The sequence below is a fragment of the Gopherus evgoodei genome, chromosome 10 (genome assembly GCF_007399415.2).
Source record: "Gopherus evgoodei ecotype Sinaloan lineage chromosome 10, rGopEvg1_v1.p, whole genome shotgun sequence".
NCBI classification, from domain to species: Eukaryota; Metazoa; Chordata; order Testudines; family Testudinidae; genus Gopherus; species Gopherus evgoodei.
The window spans coordinates 74,868,823-74,893,998 of NC_044331.1; the positions used below are offsets into that span (position 1 = coordinate 74,868,823).

At 41.4% G+C, this 25,176-nt stretch overlaps 2 protein-coding genes across 3 annotated transcripts in view; both read left to right on the forward strand.

Annotated features, from left to right (window-relative positions):
* EIF3B (eukaryotic translation initiation factor 3 subunit B) overlaps nt 1–23,636 on the forward strand; it is a 32,845-nt gene extending 9,209 nt beyond the window's left edge. The window contains exons 2-19 of the mRNA XM_030577652.1: nt 2,625–2,817; nt 4,037–4,156; nt 4,267–4,324; nt 4,808–4,936; nt 6,075–6,232; nt 7,489–7,620; nt 7,731–7,797; nt 8,487–8,533; nt 10,323–10,533; nt 11,138–11,210; nt 11,788–11,910; nt 12,895–12,973; nt 18,174–18,312; nt 18,913–19,038; nt 19,605–19,682; nt 20,288–20,396; nt 20,839–20,957; nt 23,100–23,636. Of these exons, the coding sequence (XP_030433512.1) occupies nt 2,625–2,817; nt 4,037–4,156; nt 4,267–4,324; nt 4,808–4,936; nt 6,075–6,232; nt 7,489–7,620; nt 7,731–7,797; nt 8,487–8,533; nt 10,323–10,533; nt 11,138–11,210; nt 11,788–11,910; nt 12,895–12,973; nt 18,174–18,312; nt 18,913–19,038; nt 19,605–19,682; nt 20,288–20,396; nt 20,839–20,942 (1,946 nt within the window). The 3' untranslated portion in view covers nt 20,943–20,957; nt 23,100–23,636. The remainder of the gene's footprint in view (nt 1–2,624; nt 2,818–4,036; nt 4,157–4,266; nt 4,325–4,807; nt 4,937–6,074; nt 6,233–7,488; nt 7,621–7,730; nt 7,798–8,486; nt 8,534–10,322; nt 10,534–11,137; nt 11,211–11,787; nt 11,911–12,894; nt 12,974–18,173; nt 18,313–18,912; nt 19,039–19,604; nt 19,683–20,287; nt 20,397–20,838; nt 20,958–23,099) is intronic.
* A 95-nt stretch (nt 23,637–23,731) lies between these two features.
* LOC115658545 (kinesin-like protein KIF19) overlaps nt 23,732–25,176 on the forward strand; it is a 32,206-nt gene continuing 30,761 nt past the window's right edge. For both annotated transcript variants that reach the window (XM_030577650.1, XM_030577651.1), the window contains exon 1: nt 23,732–24,674. The gene's annotated coding sequence lies outside the window, so the exon portion shown is untranslated. The remainder of the gene's footprint in view (nt 24,675–25,176) is intronic.

The following is a 25,176-nucleotide window of genomic DNA, read 5'->3' on the forward strand; positions in this document are numbered from 1 at the left end:
TTATGTGCATGTGAAAGTTATGGTTCCAGAGCAATTGTACCTTGGATACATTGCACATACATAATGTTTATGCCTTAATATATGTGTGTGAAAATGGAGGATTAGAATAGATGTTCAGTTATAGCTTGAACTACCACTGTCTCCCTCGTGAGAACTTAATTTGTAGTGTATGTTCTGTAGAAACTATACCTCTGAATTTCCTGAGTTCTGTGTATGTAAAACCTCAACCATAATATTAGAGTAAGACTATTTTGCTTTTAACTTCCTCTTACAATGAGCCTGTGCTTCAAGTTTGTTTGTATCATCCTACCAGCTAATCTTTTTTCTCAGGCAATTTAAAGGGTGTTGTAGGAGAGAGGCTAGGAGGGTTTGCAGGATACTGATGACCTGTCAGAATGTCAGAAGGGTTGAGAAGACACATTCAGTTGCCACGTGCTTAAAATGGCTTAACAAATTTCCCCACTTCCATATAGGGTGACCAGGTATCTGCTTTTCAACTGGAACACCTGGTTGAAACGGAACCCTGGCGGTGGGAGGTTTCTCCACCCCCCCACCCCGGGACGTTAAAAGTCTGGTCGGTAGTGCTAAGGCAGGCTAGTCCCTACCTGTTCTGGCACCAGGCTGCACTCCAGAAGTGACCAGTAGGTACAGTTCCTGGGGGATGGGGGGGGCATGGGGATCCACACACTGGCGCTGCCCCGAGCATCGGCTCCACATTTCGGCCAATGGAAGCTGTGGGGGCGGGGGCCAGTGGGCGAGAGCAGCATGTGGTGCCTCCTTCCCCCACCTAGGTGCTGGATCTGCTGGTCGCTTCTGGGGCCCAGCGTGGACGGTGCCAGGGCAGGCAGCCTGCTTTAGTCCCAGTGCGCTGCTGACTGGGAGCTGTCCGAGTTAAGCCTGTGCCCCAACCTCCTACCTTTCCAAACTCAGAGCCCCTTCATCCTCAGCCCCACCCCAGAGCCCTCACCTCCTCCTGCATTCTGAATTGCTTGGCCCTAGCCTGGAGCCCCCTCCTGTACTCCAAACCGCCCCCCACACACCCCCCAGCCCACTGCCTCAGCCCCACCCCCTAGCATGGAACCCCCTCTGGCACCCCAAACCCCTTATCCCTAGTCCCACCCCAGAGCCTTCAGCCACTCCCGCATCTAACTCCCTGCTCAGCCCAGAGCCCTCTCCCTCTCACACCCATAACCCTTCATTTCTGGCCCCACCATGGAGCCTGCACCCCCAGTTAGAGCCAGCACCCACCCTCATGCCCCATCCCAGTGAAACTTAGTGAGAGTGGGGAAGAGCAAGCCACTGAGGGAGGGGGAAATGTAGTGAGTGGGGGTGGGGCCTTGGGGAAGGGGCGGGGCTAGGGTGCAGTTTTGTGCAATTAGAAAGTTGGCAACCCTACTTCCATAGGCAACTTGTAACTCCCAATAATGGGGGAATAATATTAAGGTTGAGGGGGTCATGTGATCACCCCACATGTCACCTCTGTTGCCCACCCATCTGCCCTTTACATGCTCCCCTACTTGCTGTCCTGTCCCCACTTTGCCCCCTACCAGCCCTGCTGCTCCTCCATAAACCCCTGCCAGGGCATATTCTGCTTCCAGTGCTGTGTGGAGGGCCAGCCCCTGGCGGGTGCCCAACACACCTGCAGCCTGCCTGGCATGTTCCTTCCTCCCCTGCTCCCTCTGTCCGAGTCGATGTCCAGGGAGCTGCCCAAGAGGAGTCGAGCCCTGCATGTGCCAATGCCTCCTGGAGCCCAAGCACAGGGGAGCCTCTCCATCCCTCAGATAAGTGCTGGAATTGGGAGGGTAAGCAATTTCCAGCCCAAGCTGCAAGGACTGGGGAAGGAATGAGCTCTGCAAAGACATGGGCCAGTTCTTCCTCCCCCCCCCTTCTCCTCTTCCCCTCCCTCATCATGGCTGGAAGCAGCTCCCATCTTTTCCTGCCAGCACAGTGCTGAAAGGCTGCTGCTGGCCACCTTCTGGTGTGAACCCTCCTTGGCAGAAATCTTGGCGGGGATGGGACATACGTGCTTCTCTTCCCTCCTCCTCCCCCCATGCATCATCTCCAAAGTTCTAATTAAAGGCTTAGAATGAGCATGACTTCCCAACCATAATTACAGTGATGTTACAACATACAGGGCTTCCAATGGAGAATCATGCTAAGGCTTTTTTGATGTGGAAGGAAAGGTGATGTCAAAATTCTTGATGTCAACATTTAGTTCAGTGTGGGTTTGTGGGTAACTGTTGTACTGCTCTGATTCGAGAGCAATTTGTGGGACTCATAGGACAGTGTCTTTAAATATAAAGTGTTGAGATCTTTCCCAGAGAAACAATGGAACATGGTCTGTCATGTCAAGGTAGCATCTGTGATCTTCAGGAAATTGCCCTATAGCGAGCATGTCCTGGTAGATTACCGTTATGTTAAAATAGCGTGGTCAGGGGGGATTTTGGTAATGTTTTACTTAACTCAGTCAAGCTCAGTGTTCCATACAGCTTTGTTACTCCTGAACTTTTTAAAGGTGTTTGAGAAGGGTGTAGGTAACTAGCTATTGAATTCTCATCTCTTTCCTCCCTTCCCCATTCAATCCAGAGATTGGTGCTGAGTTTTTTTCCTTTTTCTCTTTGTAGAATTACTCGGTGATGTGCTAAAAGATCAGCCACAGGAGGCAGATGGAATTGATTCAGTAATTGTAGTGGATAACGTTCCCCAGGTTGGACCAGACCGTCTTGAGAAACTGAAGAATGTTATTCACAAAATCTTTTCCAAGTTTGGGAAAATTACCAATGAATTTTACCCAGAAGCAGATGGGAAGACAAAGGGGTGAGTAATGAGAACTCCTGTTGTAAATGGGATTGAAACGTTTGAATGCTGATAGACAAACATTTGTGGGCTTACTATTTTTTCCTCTTCTGATTATCACTGTCCCAGTTTTCAGCTCAATGAGACTGTTAAGGTGCCTGGAGAGTAGCATATTTCTCTTTGGGGTTTGGAGACCTAATATGGCAGATCAGAGAATGTAATTTGTTGTCAGATTATTCAGTATATGCTTCTTAGAGTTGTAGGGCTGGAATAATTCCGTAGGGCTGGAGGGCTTTCAGCTCAGTCAGAATAAACATTACATAACAAATCCAGGTACCTTGAAAATGATTTTCTGTGGGAATTACTAGGTCCTACGTCCACTGTTCCATGAATTCTGGCTTTTTCTAAGTTACAGACTTGACTCCACTTGGAAAGGAGGAGTTTGATTATAATTTTGTTTAAGTGGAGAGCTAAATTCCCTCTAAGATGCATGGCCACACAGCAGGCTATCATGGGCTGTGCAGCCACAGGGGCTTTGACTGGAGAAGAGAGAGGTAGAGGGTATGCAGGGCCACGGCCAGGGGGAGACACCTCTCCCCTGGCCCTGGGGCAGCCTGCACCCCAAATCTGTCATCTTTGGCCCCACCCCAGAGACCACACCCCCAGCCGGAGCCCACACCCCAACCCTCTGCCCTAGCCCTGAGCCCCCTCCCATACTCTGAACCCTTCAGCCCCACCTCTGCAACACATCACCTCCATATTGCTGCACATGACAAAATTAATTCCGCACATGGATATAAAAAATTAGAGGGAACATTGGTGAAGAGTAGTAGTTGTAGGCCCAGAACATCTGAATAAAAAGTTTTATGTAGCACTCTGAATTTGCTCACTTCTCAAACATGTCCTGCCATTCTAATGGGAAGAGCTGCTTACCCATCCACCTGATGGTAGCACTTATTGCAATTCTGCTGTGTGTGAATATGCCTTCAGAATCTGTTCCATGCGGTTTCAAGAAGGCAGAGAAAAATTTGTTCCAAATCATGTATATATGATTCAGAAAAATACTTATCTGAGCAAAGTGGAGATTAATTGCCTTCTCTTTTACCAGAAATGGCAACTTCTTCAATCTTGCCTTCTGGATTGAGTACCAGCTTTTCAGTTAATTCACCCACCGAATGGCTGCTGCTGACTATATAGGCAGGTTGCTACTGAGTAATCACACTTATCTCATTTATTTTAGGTATATTTTCCTGGAGTACATGTCCCCAGCACATGCAGTGGATGCTGTGAAAAATGCAGATGGATACAAGTTGGACAAGCAGCATACTTTCAGAGTCAACCTTTTCACAGATTTTGACAAGTGAGTGTAGCCATCATGTTCTCTTGTCTTTATTCATAAAGACCATGTTGTGGCCTACTTCTGATCAAAGGCATCTGTAATATGTGTAACTGATCAAATCACTCTTCTAGATACATGACAATCAGTGAAGAATGGGACATCCCAGAGAAACAGCCATTTAAAGACTTGGTATGTTTCTTTTGTTTATTTGAAAGATTAAAGGCATATGTTATGTGAAGCTTTGAATTAAAATATTCCACGTTCTAAAACTCTTTATTGCTGTGGCATTCATACAAAAAATACAGAACAAAGCTATGTTGCTTTCATAATGACTGCTGCTACTGTATAAGAATTATCTTCCCCTTGATGGAGAGCTGCAGCTCATCCAAAGAACTTTCCATAGTTCTTGGGCAAAGAGGGGAAGTGAGGTCCAGATATTTCAAATTGCTAATGTGTTTTTTCCAAAGTTTAAGCTAAAATAGCTAGAGAATTAAATTTCTGAAATCTGACTTGTGGCTTTTAATTATCTTTGGTTTTTTAGCATGTGCTCATAAAGTAGAATTTTTATCTTGGAGCATGAATATGGTATTTATGAGAATTTTGCTTCCTTAGCTCCTGACTCTTTTTTTTTTTTTTTTTTTTTTTTTTTTTTTTTTTTTTTTTTTCTTTAAGGGGAATCTTCGCTACTGGTTGGAGGACCCAGACTGTAGGGATCAATACAGTGTCATCTTTGAGTCAGGAGACCGCACTTGCATCTATTGGAATGATGCAAAGGAACCAGTCGCAATTGAAGAAAGACCAGTGAGTGTCCCTGAAAGAACAGTTGCATATTCCAAATGCAGTATGGTCATTAAGGGTCTGAAAAAGTGGTGAACTCAGGAAACAGGGTAGTAGTGAGATGATGATGATCTTGTTCAATTGTTGTGTGCTGGGATGTGCAGAATAGAGTTATAACACTCATTTTCTTTGATTAAAAACAACTTCTCCATTTCCTCCTGTTCAGAGTATTTTTTTTTTTTTAATCTTCTAAAGGAGATAATGTCATTCATTTTAGAGGCAGGGTTACCTGTTTTACAAAGGAAATAAAGTTGAATGTGAACTGAGTTGGTCTACTACTACCTTGCTTTGATTTCAGTTAACCTTCCTATCCCTAAATTAGGGATGATTATCATCAGACTAAGATGTTTGAATCAAAAGACCTAGATGTGCAAAATCAGAGTTTGACAGATCTCTGCTCATCAGTAGTGAGTGGGAGTTTACTGCTGTCAAGTGCATGCTACTCCCTAGCTCCTCTTTATTGTGTGTCTGCTGAGAGAAGGAGCACTGAAGATTTGTGGTAGGCTCAGTACTGGAGGCAGTCCATCACCAGCAGCTCACGTGTCATCTGCTCTCAAGCCCAGGGAAGACCTCAACATGATTTTTCTGAGGACAAGGAGCTCCTCTGTTATGGTTTAGGGGAAGGCAAGAAGTAAGGAGAAATTGATTTTGGGGGTGGTGAACATTATTCCAAATCATCAGATGCTTATTAACCAAGGTTCATATAGAAGATGCCTTTTCCCTCACACTAGGTGAGGATCAGGAGCTATGTTTTGTTAGGAAGATTAAAACACACCCTTCCCAGTAGTCAGAGAGCAAGTGGCATGCTGAGCTTCTCATTAGCTCTGGACACAGCTGAAGGCTTCCCACTACCATCCACCTCTAGCTCACTAGTTCTATTCTTCTGGTTAGTGAGTGTTTTGAAACTTGAAGTTTCATTCAAAGGTGTTTTCCAGGAAACATTCAGACTAAGGAAATAAGAACTGCACTCCAGTCATGTTTAAGCTTGTGTAAATGGTGGCTGCTGGATTACTTGAGGGGGGAGTGCAGCTACAAACTGCACATACTGAGAGTCTTCTGAATGTAATTCAGCTCTGGTGTATACTGTACACTTTACCTGCAGCGGTGGACGGAAACCTATGTGCGCTGGTCTCCAAAAGGTACTTACCTGGCTACATTCCATCAGAGAGGCATTGCTCTATGGGGAGGAGAGAAGTTCAAACAGATTCAGAGGTTCAGTCACCAGGGCGTACAGCTTATCGACTTCTCACCTTGTGAAAGGTACGGTATAAAAGCAGTTTGAGAGCACGCCTTAGGGAACAGAACACAAAGCATGTTTATTCTGCCTTACCTACTTTTAAGTATCATGGGTTTTCAATCTTCATTTCTCTGCTCTTTGGAATTGCTACCTTTTTTTCATTAAATATTTTTAGAATGTTTGTGTGTATCCATAATTCTGTTTGACATGACTTTTAGTAAAATCTTCCCCATTGACTTCAGTTTGTCTGGTACAAGCACCTTCATACACACACAGATGGTATCTTTGAACTCAGTCAGCGATGCCTGTGAGTTGAGTTCTGGTCTTTCAGCATCTTCAGGGGTTGTAATTTTCAGATGAATAGTTCTTCATGCTTTTTTGTTTTATGATGGCATCTGTGGAGATTGTCAGGCAAATGGTTTTGTGAAGCCTTCACCTATTTTTATCTCTTGTGAAGCTTAAACTTCTGTCTTGTGTTTATGAATGAAAAGATTGACTTGTTGGGAGTATTTTGGTTTTAGATTTTTATTGTAGTGAACGTGCCTGGGCTCTTAATAGGAAAACATGTTCCTGTCCTGAAAGCTCCCATCTGGTAAATTCTTGTTTCCAGGCCATCATGTTTTATACCCTGTACCTCATTAGTTGTCATACATTGATGATGTTTCCCCTTTACAACACCCAGGTGTGGTGGGTTTCTTGCTTGAATTGGGTGGTTTTTTGGCCAGAGGAATCCAGAGGCAATACCATAGTTTGGATGCCTAACACCACCCCTGACACATCTAGGTACTGGAAAGAATGCTGGACCCTGCCTGGGAACACTGATATAATCAAACAGTCTATCTAAATGCTGGCAAAGCTTCATCCCCTCTAGCTTTTGAAAGAGAGAAGACTCTGTCCTCCTAGAACATGCAGGAACACAGTTACACTGTGGTACTGCTCCACATCTCCATAGTAAATGCTGGTTCATGAGGTGGGTGAATAAGGCTCTCCACTACTCTACTCTTAGAGAGTTTCCCCTCGATTAAAAAGGGGTATATGGGTGGCTATCTAATACTCAAGCCATCCCTCAACTCCCTCACTAGTTTTGTGTAGGGGTAGATTGGAGAAAAGTGTACTCTACCCGTTCCCCAGTTCTGACTGTGTCCTCTTTCAGTGTATGCCTCTTGAACTTTGCTTAGCAGATTCTTCTCACAATTAGACGAAAGCATATTTGTGCTGAAATGATCATTACACCATGTGAAAAGTGAAGCTAGTCATTTTCCCTCTTCCCTTTTTGTAGGTATTTAGTGACCTTCAGCCCTTTAATGGACACACAAGATGACCCTCAGGCCATAATCATCTGGGATACCCTAACTGGACAGAAGAAGCGAGGGTTCCACTGTGAAAGCTCAGCTCATTGGCCCATTTTTAAGTAGGTTGTGTAACAGTAGTAGAGGACAGAGCACACTAAATGACTAGCCTCTTCTTACTAGAGGGGTAACATGATAGATCTGATGCTTCGTCTTCCTCTTATTTGTTCAGGTGGAGTCATGATGGTAAATTTTTTGCTCGAATGACATCAGACACCCTCAGCATCTATGAAACTCCTGTAAGTGCATTTTGACATAAAACCTGCTTTATGTCAGCTGTACCTGAAGTACTGCTTTTTTTTATTTTGAAGCTAGTTACTGCTAAAATTTGTTTAAAAGAAATATCTGACTCTCCAGTAAATACCTATTAAAGGATGAGAAACCCACCCTCTCGTCTTGCTCTTTCCTTGGGCTCCAACATCCCCACTGTTCAGGGGTTGTGGTGTGGTGGTTTGGTTTTGTGTTTTTTTGGTTTTTTTGTTTTTTTCCCCCCCTTCCTTAATTTTCCACTGGGGTAGTTAAGGTTGGAAGGAAGTAGATGAGGAGAGCAACTTAATTTTTTTAATAGAGCATAGAAAATATAGCCTTACAGTATCATAGTTGTTTATTACTTCCTAACTCTTGTCAGCAGATCACTATCAGAAAACCCCCCTAAATCCATTAATAGAACAGGCTGTAAGCAACAGTCTTTCCATTTTCCAGTATGCCGCCTCATCCTATTGCATATTTTTAATTTGTAAGGTTATGGTGACTAGGTGGGTAATGCAAGAATTAGGATTATGGGGATGAGTGACAAGTGTTTTATACTATATATCCAGATAGTGATGAAATGGGGACATTTCCCTACCTCCCTAAGGGTGTTAATTTAAATAACCTACCTATGTAAGTATTTCTAACGTGCAAATTTGAGATTTTTCTCTTTTTGCAGTCCATGGGTTTGCTGGACAAGAAAAGTTTGAAAATCAATGGGATAAAGTAAGTTTATTCTCTTGTGAAGCGTTCTGCTTTCTTTTGTTTTATTCTTGAGATATTATTGTGTTAGGATTCTAGTATCATGGAGTTCAAGGCCAGAAGAGACCATTAGATCATGACTTCCTATCTATTGCAAGCCATTGCATTTCACCTGGCTATCCCTCTATTGAGGCCAACAACTTGGGTCTGACTAAAACATATCACCCAGAAAGGCATGTAGTCTTGACTTGAAGACATCAAAAGAAAGATAATCCACTTCCCTTGATGGTTTGTCCACTGGTAATCACCCTCACTGTTAAAATAAACCATATCTGTGTGCCTTATTTCTAATTAAAATGTTTTTACTTCAGCTTCTGGTCATTTGGTTCTTGTTGGTCCTTTCTCCACTAGATTGAAGAGCCTATTGGTACCCAGTATTTTCTCCCCATGAATATACTTATACAGTGTAATCAATTTGCCTCTCAAAGAAAAGCAGACTGAGCTATTTCAGTTTTTCTCATTATAAGATGATGTTCTGGGTGGAGAGTGTTAAATGCTGTTTCCCAGAACATCCCCTCTTCTTAGGTCATGGATCAGCCTTTCAGCCTGATACCTATTTGCACCGAAAACTTTGCATTTGTGTAGTGGTTACACAATGAAGAATTAATATCTAGTCCAGAACCATCTGCTTCCTATATTGGTGGTCAGCAGTAGGAGTCGTTAATCTGTCTTTTGCTTAGGAAGATGCCTATGTCAGTGTGTGGTGGCTATCAGTCAACTAGAATAATATTACTCTTCAACTCTTACACATTTGGTGCAGTAATAGAACTAATACTTAGAATTTCAATAGGATAGCATGTTTCTTGTCAATGTTTATACTTTCCTTGATGATGATCCTGTTGTGTGTTCTGCGTCTGAGGAGAAACTACCTATGGGGAAGAAGTAAAGACATCTGTTTGTTACTACTTCTCTCTTTCCATGCATTGGTGACAGTTTGTGAACTTAGCAATGATGCCTGAAATATCTAATTGCTTGATGATCTAAGGACCTAACTTTTGATGTTCCTGCTACTGTTGGCAAAATGGTACTCCCTGATGAACCAAAATGCATTTAACTCAAGTTAAGGATATTACATCAATAAGGGGATATCTTGTCTGATATTTGGCCTTCCATAGTCTTAAGTAAGAGTGCACTATACTTTACCTGCTGGCACTGCGGTAGCTAGGCTTATTGTATAATTCTCTATATGATTCTCATCATAATTCCTAAAGAAACGACTGACCTTTTTTCACCTTTCCAGGGTTCCAAAAGGCTTCTCAGAGAATGGGGACCTGTGAAGTAGCTTCCAGAACAAGGGAGCTAGAAATTGTTAAAAGTACACTTCTCTCTTACATAGTTTAATGGGTTGTCTTTTTGTAACTCATTTTATTAACCTGTCTCCCAAATCACTTGGGATTCTGCAGTATGAGATGAGGTATTCTTTCTGCCTTTCCTAGTTGTAAATGTATTGCTTCTGCATCACTCCTTGTCCAGCTGTGAATGGCAAATCAAACCTGGGTTTTCTGCAGGGTCACCAAACTGGTCCTGGTAAATTTATTTTTAATCATTCTCATTGCACTTGAATTTAGAGCTGGAATTCCTGTCTGTAGCCTAGCTTTAGTATCAAGCTACCTGGGAACTGATTGATTCACCATAACGTATCAAATTCAATGCAGAATGCTGTTCCTTATGTTGTTTGCAACATATCTTTAACTGATTACTAAATTGGACTTTTTTTTAATGAAATCTTGTCTCCTTCTTCTCAATCCTGTAGGGATTTCTCGTGGTCTCCAGGGGGTAACATAATTGCGTTTTGGGTGCCTGAAGACAAAGATATCCCAGCAAGGGTGACACTGATGCAGCTCCCCTCCAGACAAGAAATCCGTGTGCGGAATCTGTTCAATGTGGTGGATTGCAAGCTGCATTGGCAAAAGAATGGAGATTATCTGTGTGTGAAAGTAGACAGGACTCCTAAAGGTACACAGGTATGTGCTTCCTAGGTGTATTCATAAAACTGCTTCTGTCTCTGCTTTGGTTTTTGCATTTCAATATGGATTGATAGAAATGTGTAAATTAATTACTTGGTGTCAAAACCCTTTCATTTTTTTCAGTTAGGTTTTTAAGGGCTATGTGTGAGGTGCCATGGGCACTTAATGAGCATTGGACTTGACATCACTATCCATCAAGGTTCTGCAAGATCAATTAAAGTATGCCTGTCTTATTTCGGACCCCCTTCTTTCAGCATTTGTTGTATTTGTTTCAGCTGGTTTTGGTCCCACAGGTGACGCTGCATGAGCTACCATACGTTTCAGTCCTCTTGAAATAGTCTCAACTTCTGTACCAGAGAGAGCCTTTTTTGTTAACACACAACTTGCTGAAGAAAATCCTATTTTAATAAAGGTGCTGTTTAGAAATAAGTGATCTTTCCGTGTTATCTTCCACCCTCTAAGGAAATGAGCACCAAAGAGTCTAGATTTATTATCTTGAAGTACTAAACTAGACTAGTTGCGTAGTCTTCCTCTTAGTCCTGTATTTAAAAGACTTTCTGTACAATTATTATACTAGATACTTGACCTTTGACTTTCACAGGGTGTGGTGACCAACTTTGAGATCTTCCGAATGAGAGAGAAGCAGGTCCCTGTGGATGTGGTAGAAATGAAAGGTAAATCATGGACCTAGAGATACATGTGCTAGCTATTTTGCTGATGTTGTGTATTTATACGTACAGTTTTCATCAATGAATAAACTGACACAATATTGTGTAAAGTGCTACAACTAATGGCTCTTAATAGATGAAGGACAACTGGGTGGCAAAATTCTCTTTCTTTGCCCAGCTATTTCTTAATCTAAAAAGATTGCCCGGCAGACTGTCTTTCTGCTTCAGTTGCTGTACTTTAACAACAAAAGAGAAGCTTCCCTAGTGGAAGACTGGTGACTAAGTTTGATATTTACCTTTCTGTCTAAGGATATTCTGTACCAGGCTGGAGAAAAGCTGGGGTATGTGATTTTGAACACCCCATAAGCATTTGTCTGGTTGGCTCACTAGAAGCAAAACAGTAGAAATCTTAATACCAAATTGCTCATCATAGTGGATGTTCTCTTTTTTGCATCCAGGATTTCTTCAGTCCTGTATACAGTAACTGCTTGGAAGTGAAGTTGTGTAGAGCATGACTGACTTAACTCAAGAATTTTCTCTTTGTACAGTGTTGGGTTTTGACACTTCTTTACATCTGTTACAGAAAGTATTATAGCCTTTGCCTGGGAACCAAATGGAAGCAAGTTTGCTGTATTGCATGGAGAACCTCCCAGAATTTCTATCTCCTTTTATCATGTCAAAAACAATGGGAAAATAGAGCTTATCAGTAAGTAGAGTTGACAGCAGAAGTACAGGTGGAAGAATCTAGGCATTAAGCACTTTACATGATAGTATCAACCTGTTTACCCTGTAGACTTCTTACAGTTGCTTTTTCATAGACAGATTATGATACTTCTGGGCCCTGGCAGAGGGCATGGGAGGGAACATGTCTTGAGCATGCTGCACTCCACCTGTCTTGGGCTGGGAGAACAGCCCTGAGGGCAGGGGTGTCAATTTATTCTGTAGTGAGGGCCAAATTACCATTTTATTCAGAGTCTGGGGGTTGGGATTGAAAAGTTCACTGGTAAAATATTAATCTTACAGCCTTGCCTGACTGCAGAATGTTCCCCTTTTGCTGGCAAAGTTAAATACCACCTTTCTGTGACAAGGCAAAAAATGCATTTTTGAAACTTCCTTTCCTCTCTCCATTAATTCACTACCTCTATACTTCCTTCCCAGTATCTTAAGGATTTCCTCCCTTTCTCAGTTTGGACATTTCTCTCCTTCTCCCTGCCCTCCATTTTCATTTAAGAATGCCTTATATTGATTTAACTTAAGTCTGCAAGGAATCAGCTTAAACTAAATTGTGAAAAAGCACTCTTTTATGCCAAAAGAGGTATCCACATAAGGGGTTGAACCAATTTAACTACATCCATTTCTAAACAATTTTAGTTAAATTGGTACAATTTGTCTGCTAAGGCTTTGAGGATTCCTGATTCTCCCTGTCTGCACATGCACTTTTTTGAATGTTTGATCATCCCATTGTTTTCAATTTAATCAGTGAGAGCAGATCCATGTTGGATTTCATCCTTCCAGTTAAAATACTACTATAGTAGATATGTTGCTTGTTAATTGCAGAGCTCAGAGGTGCTTTTTTGTGGACTCTCTGGAATGCCTGTCAGTGTAGTTGCTAGTAAGCTTCTTGATACCATTGGGTGGAGACTTCCATTCTTTTTATGTTGGCATAAATACAAATTCTGTTTCCTTTCAGAAATGTTTGACAAGCAGCAAGCAAATACGATATTCTGGAGTCCGCAAGGGCAGTTTTTAGTATTGGCTGGCCTGAGAAGGTGGGTATCACTACTTGACATTCTGAGTGAGCTCATTTTAAGTCCGTGTAATGTCTCAAAGATCTTTTAAAAAAAAAAAAAAAGGAAAAAAAAAAAAAAGGTTGTCTTCACACTACAATGTAAAGACATCTGTAAGACAAATAACCAAAATCTTAACCATCTGTCAGTTCTATGGTAAAAACCTGCTTGTATTAAGAGGATTATCTTTGTTTGGAACAATCTAATTTTGACATACAGTAATCTGTCAGTTGGCCTTTCCAAGGTCTACATGGATTTCAATTTTTTTGCAAGTGATTGAGGTTTTTCTTGAAGATAAATTTACCTGTTTGTAACGTCTACCTATTTTCATATGCATCTTGCCCTCTTCTGCCTGAAATTTAATTTCCTGAAGTAGCTGGCCTCCTTATAGCAAAGATAGGTAGTGCAGTAGATAAGATAACGCCTTTTGTTCTGTGGCTAACGGAAAATCCATTTTTATTTAGTCTATAAAAACAACTAATGAGATGCCTGTGTTTATATTGGCTATCTCTTCTGCCATCATATAAGATGAGGAATGAGGTTATTTTAATCTCGCCCACCGTGTTGTTCTCTTGGCTAACTTTAGAATTCACTTCAGCTGTTTACTTCCTTAGCTTAAATATAAAGATGTACTTATTCAGGGAGCCCCTCAGATTTCTCTCCCCCCGCCCCCCCCCCCCCCCCCCGGCAGCAATACAAATACTTATTTTATAAGCATTTTCAAAATCTCAGGTAAAATAACAGGACTTTTTGTGGCTTAAATATAACTAGGAGGCCCTGTCAATTTTGGTAAATCAGTCATAGCATTTTAAAATCTTGAATTTCATGGTTACAAATATTATTTAAATATTAAATGTCTTTGTCATAAATCATGAATATGTATTTAAAACATGTAATGCCCTTATGTCAGCATTTCTCAAACTGGGGGTCTGACCCAAAATAGGGTTGAAAAGCTGTGGGGAGAGGGGGTGATCAATATTGCCACCTTCTCTGCTGCCTTCACAGACAGCAGTGGAGAAGTAAGGGTGGCAATACCATATGCCGCTATCACTTCTGTGCTGCTGCTGACGGCCGCGCTGCCTTCAGAGCTGGGCTCACGGCCAGCAGCTGCCACTCTTTGGCCACCATGCTCTGAAGGCAGCACAGAAGTAAGGATGGCAATACCATGACTCTCCTACAACAGTCAATTTCACAGTCTGAGGTGTGTGTTTTCATGGCTGTGAATTTGTGAGGGGCCTAAGTATAACTGATACTGAAGGGAGCAATCACTTTTTCCTTAAGTCTGTCTTCCTGTCATATAAGATCTCAAAGTTAGGGATTGCATTCAGGTCATGGCTTCTTAAGGTAAAGATTTCTTGTATGTCCTTATAAATGCCCTGTACATACCATTTTTCCTTTTCATTAACTATACTAATGTTAGTTGTAACTTTCTTAGACCATTCTTTTAGCCAGTTGTTTAAAATCCTTGGATGTATAAATGGGAATCTCTAGTAGGAGTAAGGATGTTTTATCATGTCTGTATTTGACACTGGTGTGACTGGAATACAGTGTCCAGTTATGATATCCACAGTTCAGGAAGGATGTTGGAAAAACTGGAGAGGGTTGAGAGAAGAGCCATGAGAAGGATTAGAAAATTTGCCTTGTATGCATGCAGCAATTCTCCAAAAAGCTATATTTTTAGAGTTTAATGTACCCATCTTACATACACCCACATCATATGTCATTTCAAAGCTTATGCTATGTACGTTTAGCTGAGGTATGAAATGGAGGTGTCAAGTGGTGCTGTAAGCCTTAGGCAAGGTGAAACAATGGAATCCAAAGTGAGTGTCGTCATCCTGTGCATAGTTCCAGAAACATTGCAACATGATTGACTACAGCTTTTAATGTCTGTTAAATTCAACACCTTAATGTAGTGTCTATTGGTCAAAGCTACCAAATGAAAATGTATTAAGACTGTCATTGGATTTGCATGAGTAGTATTTTTTTTTCTCCAGAAAAAATTAAGCTTTTTAGGATGTGGCAAAAATGGTGAATATCGGTATTTCGCAATATACTAACATGAAATGTTCTCACATCACATGTTCTTAATTGTCAAAATATCTCTCAAGTGATTATCATAGTTTTCTGTATTTTCAGTTGAAACTTACTGACCAGATCAGTCTCACTGAAGATTGTGCACCAGCAGGAGTAGATTGCATGCCTACAGTTTGTGCTGCATAGTGGGTAGATAGAAATGCATATGAATTCCTAATGTAATGCTTCTCCATTTGTAAGCTTTTGTGTCTACTGTATAGCACTGAGTCTGCCTGGTAGAAGGTTTTAGTTTGAAATTGCCTGTCCATGCAGTACTAACCTTTGAAATAGTATAGAAACTAGCTTTTTAATTCAGTGACAATGCACATGTCAGTGTCAGAGAGGACAACCTACAGCTTCAGATTATGAATATGCAAAAGCAATGAGAGAAGTGATTTAACCAAAAAAAAAATAGTGAAAACAAAGTCATTGCCTCTGTACTGGAGATGGGTTACAGCTCTTACCAACAATATGACACACCCTTTTGACCCTGAATCTGGAGGTGCTTTTCAACATATCTACTGAACTGCATGTAACATGAGATATAAAAGAGTCTCTACTTAAAACAGATGTTGTTAAACAAATTGGAAGACTTGTGAGAGGTGCATTTTATTGTGATCGGAGAAACAGCTTCAGCCCAGTCAAGAAATCTGGCATTAAGACATTTACTGACATGGCCAAGACCACCAAATTTAAGCCTGGAAACGGAGCAACCATCAGAGCAGCTATTAGTCCAAAAATTGTTTTTCACAGTGTACGTTAGAGGTACAATGACAGTCATACAAATGATGGCTGGAGACAAATTTCACTCATTCAGATCACGCTGGGCAGGTACCAAAGTGGGATGCAAGAAATACCAAGTAATTGGATGCCGTCTGCTTCCATATGGAGAGATTCTAAATTTGGTGTCCAAAAAGCAGTCACTTGTAAAATTCCTCTGTGGATATATGGTTCAAAATGCACCAGTGTAGGAGCAACCAGGGTACAAACACATCTTCTTGCTGGAGGCTTTTCCACTGGGGAAGTAGTAAAATACATCACCAGTAGAGGTGTTGAAAGAAGCTCAGACTAGCACAGTACTCGAGGAAGCAGAGACAACGATGCTTCTGAATGCTGTTATGTACCAGGTACGGCTTTTGGGTCTCTGGATGTCAAAGGAACCATATTGATACACATGTTTTGGTCCTTGCTGTTCATTACTTTCCAAAAATGGAACATGCAGATGACATATGGATTGAAACTGGCATTATTACCAGCACCACTGAGAAGCATCACTTCATACCTGTGCATACAATTAGATGCACTCCCTCCTGACTTCTGCAACATATTTCCTGCTGTCCATGCATTAATAGGCTGTGGCTGTTCTCTCTAGCTGATATTGCGGAAAGAATCTGAATTTAATGTTGTAGAAACATAGGGAACTTACTCTCCATTTGGCGAGATCTCTGAAGCGGTGACTGACCAGTGACAGTTTCTGCAGCAAGGAATCTGGTAGCAGTGCTGCATTACAAGACAGAGAAAAGGAGACTCACAGAGACCTGAATTGCTTGTATTTCAGCTTAGCCATCAAAAAGGGCAAGTCACTGGCCAAACTCCCACTGTGTGAGGATGGTTTTGAAGAGTATGTCAGCAGAGCATCTTGGCAAACAAAGATTTGGATGTCTTTGTGCATAGGTAAACCAAATATTGGATCACCATTGCAACATGGATGGAAAAATGTGGATGAACTACTTCCATTTTGTTCAAGGGCTCAGTGGCATCTAAGCTTCTACAAAACCTTATTTGTGCCATTACTAGTAAAGGGTCACTGCAAAATCAGCTGTCTTTAGTCAGAACAATCTTCCCTGCACAGAACTGTGCAGGCAGTGAAGATTGGTAATCCATGTGCTCTCAACACTTTGTTCTGGACAAGATGATAATGTTGACTAGAAATGTGACCAACAGTGTTACATTTTAGTGACACCTGTACAAATTGATTATTTTGTTTTATCCTTTTAGATTGTTGTGATGCTGTGAAATCTCAAAGAAATTCAATTTTATGCCTTGAAATAATACATAGGATCATAACACACACGTTTTTCAAAGTGGTCGTTTCAACCTGTTGATGGTGTCATTGTTTCTTTGTTTCTGTGGTAATAGCACCACATGAGAGTTCTATCATACTTTAAGATAATGTAGACATCATAAGCTTTCAAATGATGTGCATGTGTGTAGAGAGGGTACACTAAATCGACCATATCGGTGGTGGGTCTGCCACTCGGCTATGATAGTGATAGACTTAGGGAGTGTAGTCTATTTAGCTTAACAAATAAAAAGTTATGGAGTGACTTGATTACAGTCTATAAGGACCTACATGGGGAACAAATATTTAACAATGGGTTCTTCAGTCTTAACAGGTTTAACACAATTCAATGTAAAAAAAAAAAATTAACAGTGAAAGTAATTAACCATTGGAACAGTTTGTGGTGGATTCTCCATCTCTGACTATTTTTAAGTCAAGATTTAAGATTTTTTTCTAAAATACATGCTCTAGGAATTATTTTGGGGAAGTTCTATGGCCTGTATAGAGGAGATCAGACTAGATGACCCATAATGGCCTTCTGGCCTTGGAATCTATGAAAACCCATGTGGTTATTCTGTGTACTACTGCGTTTTACACATGTTAATGGAAAAGCCCTGCTTCTCCTTTGGAAATGTGTTTTATTTTTGACTTTGTCTTTGCTACAGAAATAGCCATATTTACACCATGGTTGTGAAATTTTGGCTGTACCCCAAGTGCATTCATAATGTTATGACTTTGGAGGGAGGAAAAAACATTTTAAGGAACTTTAAGCCTAGAAAGATACAAGGGTTTAAAACTATTGCCCATTGTTTGTTCACAAAAATATGAAGAAATAGCTGTGATTTTTAAAAACCTTGAGAGAACCCATTTAAACACCAGCAATGAAAAAATGGTAATCTTGTTAATATTGATGGGATTTTGTGGGTGTGTTCATAAGGACTGTCACCTCCTAGTATAGATCCCTCTATTTGGGGGGGGGGGGCGGAGGAAAGTGTCAGCAGGCATGGATCACTTTTCCATCTTGTTCCTCATTGTTTGCCTTTGCAGCATGAATGGTGCCTTAACATTTGTTGATACATCAGACTGCACCGTGATGAATATTGCTGAACACTATACAGCCTCGGATGTAGAGTGGGATCCTACAGGCCGATACGTTGTGACATCTGTGTCCTGGTGGAGCCACAAGGTACTAAAGTTTCTGCTGTGATGTCTCCCTGGGTATTTAAGGGGGTCAATCTGGCTTTTTGTGTGTGTGTGTGTGGCATTGCTTATTTCTGTCCGTGGGTAGTAGCTCCTGGTGTAATCTCTTGCATGCCTATTCCACATACCAACTCATTGCTTTCCTGTGTCAATGAACTACTTCTTTGTTGTTCCAGTCAGTGTACTGTATCTTTTCTATATGCAAGTACAAGGTTTTTAGTCTTTGGGATTAGTTCAGGAGCTTTCTTGCTGCAGTTCAGATATCTTGGAAGTGCTGGTGGATACCTCTGCTTTGGATACTTCATAGGTGCTTCGTTTTTGAAGCAGCATAACTTTTTGTTTGTTTGTTGGAGGAACATTACTTCAACTTAAAATTTAAAATAAGAAAGGTGGGGGGGGACCAAAACACCAAACTTACCCCAAGCAGTGTGTTCACTCTGAAAAGGTAGAAGTTCCAGAGACTCGAGTCCCACTAGGGACTTTCCTGTTGATTTTTTCCATGGAATGCATTCAAATATATGGCAATGGGGTAGCACAGTATAAAACCCTTAGACATGAGTGAGATTTCTCACTTACTGTTTTCCAGGTGGACAATGCCTACTGGCTGTGGACCTTCCAGGGTCGTCTCCTTCAGAAAAACAATAAAGACCGGTTCTGCCAGCTACTGTGGAGACCCCGACCTCCAACCTTGCTCAGCCAGGATCAGATAAAGGTGTTGTATCTCGGTTTAACTCTTCTGGTGTGGGCATTGGTGTAGAGAATTCAGGAGTGGTCGAGTCACAAGGATGTGGTTTAAACTGGGGAATGGAAAACCTGCTGTAGAGTTTTCTCTCTGTGCTTAGTGGTAAGGCAATGTGAGAGCTCTTCACAAATTCATTGGGGGAATCTGTATGTCGAAACGGTTCTGTGTATGTAACAGTACTCAGTTTGAGTTGTCTCTTTTCCTATTACAAACTTGTTTTTGTGTGGGGGGTGGGGAGGAGAACGTTCTGAGGAAACTAGAAGGAAAGGTAATAGGAGCAGAGAGGGCTGTTGAAAACTTGGATAAGGAGCAGACTTTGGCTATCCAAACTCCAGTGGTTGCGCATGTACAGAAATACTGGAAGTATCTATAGGCCTAAGCAGGAAGAGAAACTATAAATGATAGAGGAGAGGTTTTTTTAATAGACATAAGGAAACTTGCAAAAATGCTGGGTATGCCAAAGCATGCCTGAAGTGGCACTCTCTTATACATTATGGTGGTCTCTAGTACTGGTTGACATAAATTCTCTGTTGCAGCAAATTAAGAAGGACCTGAAGAGGTACTCCAAGATTTTTGAACAGAAGGATCGTCTAAGCCAAACCAAAGCCTCAAAAGTAAGAAGCTTCTGGGACACAATCGATGAAAGGCAGCTGATGCACTTGTAATCCATACTAATCTAGTGTGTCTTTGTCTCATTTCACTGACTGAGCCATATAGTTTTGAGTCTGCTGCCGCCTCCATTTTAATAGACATTGTCCGTTTTGTCAAGTAGGAGAGGCCATTGTATTTTAGGTCCAGGTTTCTCAGATTCAGTCCCCACATGACCCAGCCAGGAATATTATGAACACAAGCATATGTGTAGGGAAGGCAGTAAGGCAGAATTTGCTGGTTCTTCACTTGAAGAAACTGAGGCATGGTGTTACTGATATATGTTGGAGGAGGAATCGGGAAGAATTTCTGTTAAGTAAAGATACTTGAGTAATCTTGGCTGGGACTTGTGGGTTCCTGGTGGCTGCCTGTTAGCCAGTTTTAGCATAAAAATTACACAAAAACCATAAACCCATCTTGCCATGCTGGAAAAAGGTGTCTTAAACGCTGATGATTATCTGTCAGTAGCTGCATTCATAAGCAAAAAACCCCTAGATCACTTCCAAATGCATCCCACGAGGATGGGCTTATTTACTGATGGGCTTATTAACCTCTTGTTTTGCTTCTGTAGGAGCTCGTAGAAAGAAGACGTACAATGATGGAGGAGTTCAGGAAATACCGCAAGATGGCACAAGAATTGTATTTGGAACAGAAGAATGAGCGTTTAGAGCTGCGAGGAGGTAAACCAGTCACTGGCAGCATTGTAAAGATGTGACTTTATCAGTTTATTTTTTTACACACCAAACAAACATCACTCAGGCTATAGAAGCAGTCTTTGGTAGTGGATCAATGTTTGGGAGTCAAAAACCTGCTCTTTGTGGTGGGTTGGGGTCCCTTTTTAACATTCCCCCTCCTGCCAAAAATAATTCCTTGACCCATGCCCTAGCAGGTTTGCTCACTCCTCGGCTATTCTCTTTCCCATCCTTTTGTTTTTTTCCATCTATCTTGAGGTGGTGAGTAGGGAGAAGGCTACTGTTGCTGCCCAGTGTGGTCAGTACTGATGGTTTTACACATAACGTGCTGGAGGCCAGTGATGTGTATTTTCCTTTTGTGGAAATACATTAGGCATTTTTGCCGCCTTGGTGGAGGTATTCAGGACTAATGCCTCTTCTTTTCCTCCAGGGGTGGACACAGATGAACTGGACAGCAATGTAGATGACTGGGAAGAGGAGACTGTTGAATTTTTTATCAATGAAGAAATTATTACCATTGCAGAACCAGAGTAGTCCAATAAAACTGTGGTAAGACAGATTGCCTTTCAGTTGAGAAATATCTTTCCTATCAGCTGTTGCAGCATACCTCCAACCTGCATAAAAGCACTTTTTATAGGAAAGCTTAAGGCTTATAGAGTGCAAAAATGAATGTTACTATACCTTTGACTTGGCTTTCGTACTTGGTAGTTGTTGTGCTAGTGGCCAGAAATGATAAAGGCTTTCTTTCTTCGAAGTGAATGGTTAGGTCCGCTTGTAAATCTACTGTCACTTTGCAGAGTCCATCCTTCTCTTCTTGATCCTTTCAAAGATTGAGAATCTGAGCCAATTCTTAAACATAATGCATTGCAGGCACTTGATGAAAGCGCCTATGCATTATGAGAAATGTTTATAATTATGCTAGAGGAGAGGTAAACTTTGTGTTCTGGTTGTTGGAACCATATAACCTTGAATTGGTGTAAACAATGTTCTCATGCACTGTCTAAGAAGGTTTTAATTACTGAACAAATTTGCATACTCTTAAGTCAGGTATTGCTCTTGAATTGACAAAAGTCCTCATGCATTCTGCTACCTCGTCCTAAAAATGCCACTGAGATTTCAACATTAAATACAAGTGTTTATTACGTGTTACTGAAAGTGCTTATTCATTATAAGCATTTATTTGAAGCCTGTTTTAATCCAGAAGGCTGCTTACTTTGCTGCATACTCCAATATATCCCCCAAATATTGGCAATAGGTGTTCCAGATCTAGTGGAACTTTCCTTCTTGGATACTTTCCAGACTGTTGTGAAGGAGATCCAAACCCTGAATCCCACTGTAGGCCTCTGGAATCTGAACAGAGCACTTGTCTGGCTTGGTGTGTCTAGGCACACTGTTAGGATGCAGTTCCTCTTTCTAGCACCCCCTCCTGAGAGCCAAGTGGGACCAGTGATGACTGCTCAGGGTCCCTTGTAGCTTAAACACACCTCTCCCAGAATTCCAGCCATAGTGGGTGCTCTAGTTTCAAGTTAACTCTTCAGGGGAACATGAGGTGTAGCACAAAACACACAGACTTTGCGTGCGATTCTGAAGACACCATGGCTTTTTACTTCAGCAAGAAAGCACTGATCACTTAGAAGATATCACCCTGAATGCATTACCCTTTGCTCTAGCACATCTTTACTTTGAGGGACAATCTCTGTTCAGATAGGTAGAATTCCCTCCTGCCTCATCTGGCTTCTTCAGCAGCTTCACCAGCTCAAACTGAGGGGGAAATGGCTGAAGAAAGACCCCACGTATAGCAGCTCCTGCCCTCTAACTTTCTAGTCTCCTCTGTGAAGTTACCTCTGATCAGCTTCCTCAGGTGATTACAGACCCCTCCAGGTAACTTTGTTGCGAGGCGACATCTCCCCTGACATTTTTCCTGGGTAAGAGCCAGACTTTTGTCTCAGGATGCTGTTTTTTCAATAGAGAACTATCAAGACTGTTAGCCCTGTGCCACCACATCTTGGAATTTCAGTCCAACATGGAGGTAATAAAATGGCAGAGAAATGAAAGGGCAAACCATTCAGAATAGAGTTTACAGCTCGATAAAGTTGCATAGAATTCATAATCTGAGTTCCTAAATCATACAGAGAGATTCCCCAGATCGTCACAAGAGGATAGCCCTAGTTGTTAGATCTGAGAAACGTGTACTTAGAAGGCTTAAATCGCTTTTGTGTTAGAGGGGAAATATTGTTCGGTGGTTATGGCACTAGCCCAGGACTCAAGGTATCTGGGTTTAGTTCCCTGTACCTTCTCAGACTTCTGTCTGACCATGGGCAAGTCACTTAACCACATAGTGACTGGAATTAAGGCAGCGGCCCCAACAGTGTAAGGGATGAATACTAAAACTCCCTCACCCATCCAAAAATGCACAGATGTCGCTTAAACCCTCTAAATATGTTTTTAGTTCCAGTGGCCAGGTATGTCCTCTTGCCAGTATTTGGGGGATGTGGAAGAGTGGAGGTAAGAAAGGGGGAGAAGCAGTCTTCTGGATTAAATAGGCTTCAGCTAATGAGTTACTGGGACAGCACAACAGCAAAGGGTAAGTGGAGTGCAGTTAGAGAACTACCTTTCCCTTGTTAGCAGCTGTGAGAGTTCTAATTTTTTTGTGTGACTTTGACTTTTTCCTTTTTTTCCCCTTCTCTGCAGCACCGCCATATCTTGTATTGAAAAGAGGTTCATTTATTTTCAGAAAGTCTACACCATCTTCGGAATTTTTAATCCATATTCTCTCTCTGGATGGTGAATGCACCAGGTTCTCTCCATTTTGACATATTGTAGTGCCTTTAAACCTCACTGTCAGCAGTGGGGATATTTGAAAGGCACTGCTTTTAAATTTTTATTCATTTGGGAGGGGGTTGTCTTATTTTTTTTTTTAAAATCCACCACCAGTATTTGCTGTCTTGACTCCTGTACATTGCTTACCAGGTGGCAATTTTGAACTGTTGCCAGTAGGTGAGCATTATCCATGCACCTTCCAGTGTCTTGCACGCTCACAATGCTTCTGTTTGCAGAGGACTCTTTTTATGTCCCAGGTGCATGGACAGGTGTTTGTTTTGTATGGGGAAAGATCAGCAGGAGAACCATTTTTCCTATGATGTATGTTAGTGTGCTGAAGCAGCACTACAGTGGGCTGTACCCTCCTCCATTCAGATTGTGACAGGATTCAACAGGTTGAACATGGAAATAAAAGCAGACCTATACCTAAAACAGGCCGTCCGTGTGTTCTGTAGAAATCTTCCCCTGAATGACCAGAGTTGATCGTTATCTGAATATCAATCTGTCAGGGTTCAGAATTTGCAACTGCATTTGGTTTTTTGTATCCCAGTTCCTTCATGGCTGCACTGATCTTTATTTAGTCCATGGTGTATTAGGTGGCAGACTGGCTTACATGTTTTTAATAACTATAGTGCAATGATTTGAAGATCAGTGTGTGAATTTCTGAGACCCACTTACAAGATGCAGCTATTGGCAACAGCAGGATTATGGGAGATTTCCTGGGTTTTATTTGCAAGCTTTGGTTGAAAATCTGTTCAGAGGAGCACACTCCATGTGTGCCTTTGGATATACAAGGAAGCCTATATTCTGATGTCTGGAGCCCTATGCCTTGTGGTGAAGAAAGTACAGAGTACTTAACTTCTGGATCAACTCCTCTTGAGCAGACTTCCATGCAGCAGCAGCAAAACCAAATAAACCTTAAGAATCTAGTTCTTAGCAGATAAGAGCTCTTAAATGAGCATGTTTTATGGCGAAAATACAAATCAATACTGTCTGTCTTGTACCACCAACTTTCATCCTTCAGAAAAATAAGCAATTAATATTTATCATGGGCGATGTAAACAGAATTCCAGATACCCACACTGAATGTAGATAATCACTTTTTTTAGATAATCCATAATGAAGTTTATCCCTTAATCTTATTTTTTTTTAAATCTTTCAGAAGTGATTCTGCAAGGTTATAGCATGTTGAAGGAATACTTTAACTTTTTAAATAAAAGAAGTCATTTTAATATCACTTCAGTAGTGAGAAACTGTCTTGTGGAAAACAGAGATCGGTTGCCAATAAGATATTTTGTTCATGGTTGGCATACAGGATTTATTATGGGACTGAAGTAATTCCTGTAGTGGGGGTGATTTTGTCCTCTACCCATCAACAGTCCTAGAACTCAGCTTGTGAAGCGCATTACTGCAAAATGTCAAACTGTCTGCCATTTTGACAGTTAGGTAAGTGTTCTGAGTATTTCTGAAGAGGGAAATATTCTCCCATAACACATTGTTGTGATCTGAATTTCTGTTTAATTGTTGGGGTTTGGAGAATAAGTTTAGTCTTGTCCAATATGCCTTCTAGTTTTTCAGTGATGCATATACCTTTTGGTACAGGATATTCTATACTACTTGGCAATAATGAGCAGTGAAACTACTAGAGACAGATCTGCTGGACACGTGTTTGGATATAGTAACCTAAAGCATCATGATCCTGCTGGGGGGGAGGGGAGACACACACCCAGAGGATGTCACATGGGCTGCAACTGTGTGCTGATTAGGCAGCAAGCAGACTGCAGGCCAAGGATTGAGAACCACTGCACTAGACTAATGCAAATAATATCAAGTGTCTGTTTTATACAATCACAAGCCAAAAAATCCTGTCTACTGTATTTCCTTTCTGGTTTTAAGTGGATTTATTATTCTTTAGTCCTTATCCCTCTCAGAGCACACATCTGATGCA